The sequence below is a fragment of the Austrofundulus limnaeus genome, unplaced genomic scaffold, assembly GCF_001266775.1.
Source record: "Austrofundulus limnaeus strain Quisiro unplaced genomic scaffold, Austrofundulus_limnaeus-1.0 Scaffold16, whole genome shotgun sequence".
Taxonomy (NCBI): Eukaryota; Metazoa; Chordata; class Actinopteri; order Cyprinodontiformes; family Rivulidae; genus Austrofundulus; species Austrofundulus limnaeus.
The window spans coordinates 938274-945734 of record NW_013952418.1 but is presented as its reverse complement, the minus strand read 5'-3'; the positions used below and the strand labels follow the sequence as shown (position 1 = coordinate 945734).

Below are 7461 nucleotides of genomic sequence, written 5' to 3'. Positions count from 1 at the left end.
CTGAGAAACCTTTGTAGGATCCTGAGAAACTTTTGCAGGATCCTGAGAAACCTTTGCAGGATCCAGAGAAACCTTTGCAGGATCCTGAGAAACCTTTGCAGGATCCTGAGAAACCTTTGCAGGATCCTGAGAAACCTTTGCAGGATCCTGAGAAACCTTTGCAGGATCCTAAGAAACCTTTGCAGGATCCTGAGAAACCTTTGCAGGATCCTAAGAAACCTTTGCAGGATCCTGAGAAACCTTTGCAGGATCATGAGAAACCTTTGAAGGATCCTGTGAAACTTACGCAGGATCATGAGGAACTTTTGCAGGATCCTGAAAAACCTTTGCAGGATGCTAAGAAACCTTAGCAGGATCATGAGAAACCTTTGCAGGATCCTAAGAAACCCTTGCAAGTTCCTGAGAAAACTTTTCAGGATCGTGCAAAACTAAGGCAGGATCCATGTTTGTTTTTTTCTCCATGTCCCCTTATGGGCTCCGTAGATTTGAAACAAAAACAGGCAGACTTGGACTAGTTTATGAAATTCAGATGGGACAACTTGGGGACTTTTTCAAATGAAAAGTCGCACAAATTTTCAGAACATGTTAAAAACTCAGGATACCGGAGGGCAGACGTCTCTACAACTCAACCCCACCCAGCCCAGCGAGAAACAACCATTATTTTTACGTTATCTGCTACATAACTAAWCTGAATTAGTAAATTTACCTGACCTTAGTTTGTCTTTTATTKTGAAACTCTTCAGAGAAGCTTTAAAGATTTTCTTAGATTTGCAGCTGCCTTTACAGTATGTTGTACACAAAAACCTCCAAATCTATGAATCAAACTACACAGAGCTGTGAGTGCAAAAGTGTATATTATCAGTGGCACTAAAGAGAACACATTGCCCCTGTTTGTGTGCTTCTTTGAATCATTTGTCAGACTTATTGATTCCTGTAAATCTTGCTTAGAATCGTGGGATGACTGAGCAAATCAATGGAGTTGTGCTTACAGTATAGTGTCATATCTCATGTGTTCCCCTCCAGGGCTGGAAAAGTGTACCCCCCCCCTCCCACACCCACCCACACAGCCACCGTCACCTATTTTATCGCTTCGTCTCGTGTCTCTCACACATCAGTGCACACACCAGCAGCAGCAGAGCCCGGTGGATAACTGMATGCCCTCTTTTGACGGCCACTTCTCACACAGAAACTAGTTAAATGCAATCCCCCCGGACGCGGTGACCCGCAGGCGTGCGTCGTCCCCCCCAATTTAATCCCGCCCTTCCCCTCTTCAGATGGAGCTGATCCCTCGCATTTCTAACTGCCGTTATCAATCTTCCCCATGCAGCCTCTGCATCATTAGCTGCCAGTATTTTACTAAAAAACACCAACATAGGTTTCTGTCTTTTTTTTCTTCCCCTCTCCTCCGTTGCATTCCACTGCAGGTTGGCACGGTGCCAGGCGGTGCCATGCAGCGCAACAGTGCCACCTACAGGTTCAGTACCACCAAACCTGACCCACTGACAGCTGCTCCCCAMCCCCCAAACCCCTCCTGTATTTGTCCACGTGTGTTCCATTAGATTAGAACTGTGTGTTGTGCGGTGATGCTTTATTAGCAGAAAAATTAATAAGGCTTTGATAAAAAAGCAGCGTGGATTACGTTGAAATTTGAGGCTCATTATTGGCTAATCCGTTTTGAATTGGATGTGTATCAAGTTCCAGACGAGCTTTACTCAGTTCGCTGGTGTGATTTGAGAGAGAGGCATTTAATTCAAGCTTAGATGATGAAGCAAAGCCTACAGTGACATTCACAAAACCACTGTAGCACACTAATTATTCACTGTTGCTGCTGCAGCAGGTGTTGAAAAGGTTACAAAATCTTTTGTGGTATTACAACAGACACCAAAAATAAAGAGGAGGGAATAAAAAACTAAAACCAAAACAAAGCAAAACACATGAACACGTTTGTATGAGGAGAGAGGTGAAAATAGTTTGGGTTTTTGTGTGTGTGTGTGTGTGTGTGTTTGCAGGTTTTTGCTGTGATTTTTGACAGTTATCTGAGTAGACAGGCAAGAAAAAAATGTTTCTTTCACAATGAACATTGAGACAGTTAATGGTATTTAGTAGTTTTTTTTTAAACAGCGATCTAAGAGAAAAAAGTAAGGCATGGCAATCACTCACCCTTTTGCATTTGGTAAATATGGTTTGAATATTTTTAACGACAAAACAGATGTTTGATGATTATCATTCCCAAATTACACTTGATTATTGAGTCAATGATCAGCTTCATTAATTGTACCTTTTCTCTGTTTTTCATGTCTTTGTCTTGGATGAGAAACAGCAGAATTTGTTGAAGCTGTAAGTCTCCAGGACTCTTTTCTCGTTTTTTTTTTCTTTTCCCCCAAACTACCATTTAAGTGAGTTCCTAATCTAGACTGGCACTTTAGCACTGTGGAACAGGGCAGTTATAGGCAGTACTTATAGACCAGTAAAAGTGCTCCTTTACCTGCTGTCTGGTGTGCATGGGCCCCTTGGTTTTGAACCCTCCTTGGGAGCTGCTCTCTGAGGCACTGAAGTGGTCGGAGCTCGTGGAGGACCTCTTGGAGAGGGTGTCACAGCCCCCGACGAACGTGTTATCCAACGGGAGTTCCTGAATAACGTGGTGCTTCTTGACYGAGACGGGCGTGTCAGCCTTGAGGTGGAAGGCCGACTGCGGCGAGGCGGACTTGTAGTGCCGGGCCAGGTCTGGGCTGCTGGGTTTGAAGGTGGTAGTGGGCGTGGCATTCCAATCAAACCGTCCAATCCCTTGCTCCTCCAGCTCGGTGGGCAGACTGATGGTCCCGTTGATCGGCTCGTGGGCGGGGTCGTCGGGCTTGTTCCCCTCGATGGAGACGAAGTTGAGCAGAGAGTTTTTGGGGGACTTCCTTTTCTTGCGTTTCTTCTTCTTGTTCTGCTTGTTCTCCGTRTTGGGTGACATCCACTCTGCACCCTGCTTCTTCCTCTGTGCCGCTTTGAACCGGGAGGCGTGGCGACATCGCAGTAGCACAGTCACGAAGATGACGATAATCACCACCAAGGCGCCGGTAACGAAAGCTATCATTATAGTAAGGTAGTCGCCACTTTGGTAGGTTTCACTGCTTTCGCCAATGTTTCTGTCAATCGGGGTCTCCATGGTGCGCCGGATGAGGTCGTAGATTAACGATGAGTTGCCCACAGTGTCGTTGACGTAGAGAAACACCAGCACCAGAGTATGGAGGGACTTGGGATACCCCAGGTCACTAATATTGACCACCAATCGGTGCAAGCCTATGTCTGTCACAGCAGGTTTTTCTTCCAGCGTGATATTTCCAGTGACCGGGTCGATTCTGAACAAACCCTTGGTATTACCGCTCACAATCGTGTATTTCAGCTCCGCATTCATCCCCGTGTCCCCGTCGACCGCGAAAACCTCCGCTACCACAGATCCAGGGATGGAGGAGAGGGGGACGAGCTTGAAGGACGTGTTGGAGGGCGGGTAGATGACGATGGGTGTGTTGTCGTTGACGTCGATGACATTGATGGTCACCTTTGCAGCAGAGGAACAAGGCGGTCTACCGCTATCCACCGCCCTGACGTCGAACGTGTAGGAACTCTGCTGCTCCCTGTCGAACGACACATTGGATTTTATCACCCCAGAATAAGGATCAAGTATGAAGTTCTCATTGTCGTTCAGGATGGAAAGAGAGACAGCAGCGTTTTCTCCAGCGTCAGAGTCTGTGACAGTTATCACCCCCACAGTGCTGTATTTAGGCAGATTCTCTGACACAAAGAACTGAAAGTGGTTGTGTGTGAACTTGGGATTGTTGTCATTCTCATCCAGCACGGTCACAATAACAGCCGCCTGCGTCTGCAGAGGAGGGGTCCCGTTATCTCTGGCTGTGACGGTGAAGAGGAACCGATCCTGGTCCTCCCTGTCAAACACCCTGGACGCAGTCAGGACCCCGGTTTTACGGTCCAGGTCGAAAAACGAAGCATTGGGCCCCAGCTGGTACACGATTTCCGCGTTCTTCCCGCTGTCCTCGTCCGTGGCGCTGAGCGTGGTGAGGAACAGGTCGCGTTTGTTGTTCTCCATGACGGCCAGCTCAATGACCGGCTGGGTGAAAATTGGAGAGTTGTCGTTCTCGTCCTCCAGCCTGACTCTCACCAGGGCCGTCTGATTCAGGCTGGGCTTCCCAGAATCCGAAGCGACGATCTTAAAGTTGTATTCCTTCGTCCCCTCATAGTCGAGCAGCGCAGACGTCTCCAGCAGGTACTGGTTGTCGTAGACGGCTTTCAGATGGAAGGGCACATCCTTCTCTATGAAACAAATGACCTTGCCATTAATGTCAGTGTCTTTGTCTGACACCGTGATGAGAGCAATCTTTGTATTGATGGGATCTTTCTCTGAGAGGAAAACAGTGCCATTAATGGGACTGATTATGTATCTCAGGTCTATATTGGGTGGATTGTCATTTACATCAGTTACATTTATGGTAACAGTAGCTCTGGCTGGACTCGAGCTGCCATCACTGGCTAAAACAGAGAGCTTGTGAATAGCAGTCTCCTCCCTGTCCAGAGGTCTCTGTACTGTAATTAGGCCAGATGTTGTGTTTAATGCAAAGAGTCTTTTTGTAGCAGGGGACACCTGAGCCCCGAATACATAATGAATGTCTGCATTTGCTCCTATGTCTGCATCTGTGGCTTGGAGYTGCATCACAGATGTGCCGATGGGGGAGTTTTCAGGAATGTGCACCTCTATCTGGCTCTCTTTAAACACCGGTTTGTTGTCGTTTACATCCGTCACGGTGACCTGGAGAATGGCAGTGCTGGATTTCTGCGGCACGCCCCCGTCCTCCACTTTGATCTTCATCACGTACGTGTCCTTCTGTTCCCTGTCCAGGTTCTGCTGCACGATGAGCTGGGGCCACTTCTCCCCCTCGGGCGTCTCCACGATGTCCAAGCCGAAGGCGCTCTGCCCGTTGATCAGCTCGTATTTGTGGACGCTGTTGGGGCCGGTGTCCGGGTCGGTGGCCGAGGGGATGGCGAAGCGGCTGTTGATGAGCGTGTTCTCYGGGATGGAGATGTTGATCACGGGAGACGGGAACATGGGGGCATTGTCGTTGGTGTCTTTGACGATTATTTTAATCTTGATCAGCCGGAAGTTATCGTTAGGCAGGATGACCACCTCGATTTCAAAGGAGCATTCGCTGTCCTCGAACGAGGGGCCGGGGCACAACTTCTCCCTGTCGATTCGGTTTGATGTGGTGAAAATCTCCCCGGTGCTGGCCAGAACACGGACTAGTGGGTTATCTCCTGCTTTGGAGACGAGCCGGTACACTAGATTAGCACTTGCACCAGTGGCAGCATTAACATGCGAGATGTTTAGGTCTCTTGGTATGTTTCCAATAAGAACATTTTCTTGAAACTCCTCCCTGATGGGGTAGATTAGCTCTTGGGCTATYGACGGATCGAGCCATATGCAGGCAAGCAGAGCACCCAACAGGTAATAGTCTTTTAGATCCATGGTAATGATATTTTTTGTTTCTCAGTTTCTYTCTATGCAACCTTTTATAGTCAGTGAATCCTTGGAGGAATCGTCCACACCTACAAATACAAAGTTTCTCTTTAGTGAWGTTGCTAAATCATGCACAGCAATTGCAATTTAAGCAACAGTAAAGTTGAAGCTAAGCAGAAGAAACGTTCAGAAACAGTCACAAAAATCAGCYGCAGCTGCTTAATCTTAACACATTTTATGCTCACCAAGAATTKTCAACCCCTGCAGCCACAGAACTTCACAACACATTTCACAGACTTGGTAATTTCTCATTTAGATTGGTGAAATTAAAGCACTAAAGCTGTGTGTGTGCGTGCGGTTGTGTGTGTGTGGTTGTGTGTGTCCTAAACGAATGAATGAAGCCACTCAGTCTGAGGCTGAATTCAGAGACCYGGTTTTATTCTACATACCCAGATCCGATGCAGCAGAGGAGAACCTGGAGTGTGTCAGCTCATCTCATCCAGGGTGATGCTCTGTAGTTTTTTTTTTTTATGGTTTAAAGCAAAAATAAAAAATTAAAAAATAAAAAAGGATCCTTTTACGCACGTCTGTGTTGGAATATAAATATAAAAAAACACCAAGTAGATCAGACAGGAGGGCAGGTTTTGGGTAGGAGAGGCTGAGCGGACAAACTGGGGTAAATTTCAGGCTGCATCGCTCGTGTCGCAGTTCCTTTCCTCCTCCTCCTCTTCCTCAGTTTAAGTTCAGAAATGGACAAACCGGGATCCGCGCCGCTCGTCCAGCAGGAAAAAGGCAGCTCAGAGGTTTCTGGTGTCTCCCGTTAGTCCCAGAATCAGGGCTCATCTCCTGCCCGCACGTCCCGAGGAGAGAAAAAAATCAGCCTCTCTCTCTTTTTTTCTTTCCCCCTCTCCCGGGTTACCTGTGAAGGTGAAGGCAGCGACGCAGGATGAGACACGCGCGTCCCGTCATCATGATTCAAGTTCCAATAATCACCACACAGACCAGGTTAGATTTTTTTTTTAAAAATGAAAAAGGGGGGTTTTATGGAGAGAAATCAGACTGAAATCCCCTGCCCGCTTGGACAAATCCTAAATAAATGAAAAGCAGCCTGTCCAGCTCCACGGACTGAGCGCCGCGCTCCTATCCTCGCGCTCTCACTCCCACAGCAGAGGATCTGGCACTAACTCTTTGTAAACCCACAGGAGGGGTGGTGAAGTATACCCACTCCAGCCCCCCCAGCCCCCCCCCCCCCCCTTTACCCCGCCGACCCTCGTCATTGGACACCGCCCCGTCTCTCTCAGACGCGTCTCCGGCTCGAGCCGCGACGCGATTGGCTGGCGGCCGCGTCACTCCATGCGCGCTCCTGAGGGTCGCGTCGGCGGGTTGAGATGCTCAGTGAAGATGCTGCAGGCTGCAGAGACACGCTGTAGAGCCCGAGGCTGCTGCTGGTGATGATGATGATGATCATATAATTAAAGAAGAATAAATGTCCCTTTGTTGTGTTGGACTGTGGCGGCAGATCAAACGCTCAGAGGCTTTAAAAAAAAAAGGGGGGGGGGGCATCAACCTGTTCGCACGTGCTGTCAGGTGGGCTACAACCGGAAAASCTGCATATTCATCATCCCATTTTAAATGACCTGCTTAGAATAAACAGATCAAACTCCTGTGTGTGTGTGTTTGTGTGTGTTTGTGTTGTGTTTTTGCGCCTCGCAGCCGCTCGTCAGCGTTTGTCCCTCAGAAATAACCTTGGCATTTCTTCCATGTCATCACATCTACTTTGTCACAGCTCACCAGAACCACGCTTCTTCTCTCAGGTGAGGCGATTCAGTTAAAAACACACCTTCGTTGTGTGACTGAGTTGACAAAAACAAACAAAAAAAATAAACTATTTGTGGATTATTTTATAAAGATTTACTAAATTACCACAAAAAATTGCAAGAGATTGATAA

The 7461-nt window shown here is 47.7% G+C and overlaps 1 protein-coding gene across 1 annotated transcript in view; it reads right to left on the bottom strand.

The window, feature by feature from the left end:
- pcdh9 (protocadherin 9) overlaps positions 1-6020 on the bottom strand; it is a gene marked incomplete at its 5' end in the record, with an annotated part of 322338 nt that extends 316318 nt beyond the window's left edge. Inside the window, 2 exon segments of the mRNA XM_014003023.1 lie at positions 2486-5601; positions 5962-6020. Of these exon segments, the coding sequence (XP_013858477.1) occupies positions 2486-5521 (3036 nt within the window).
- Between the last annotated feature and the right edge of the window lie 1441 nt (positions 6021-7461).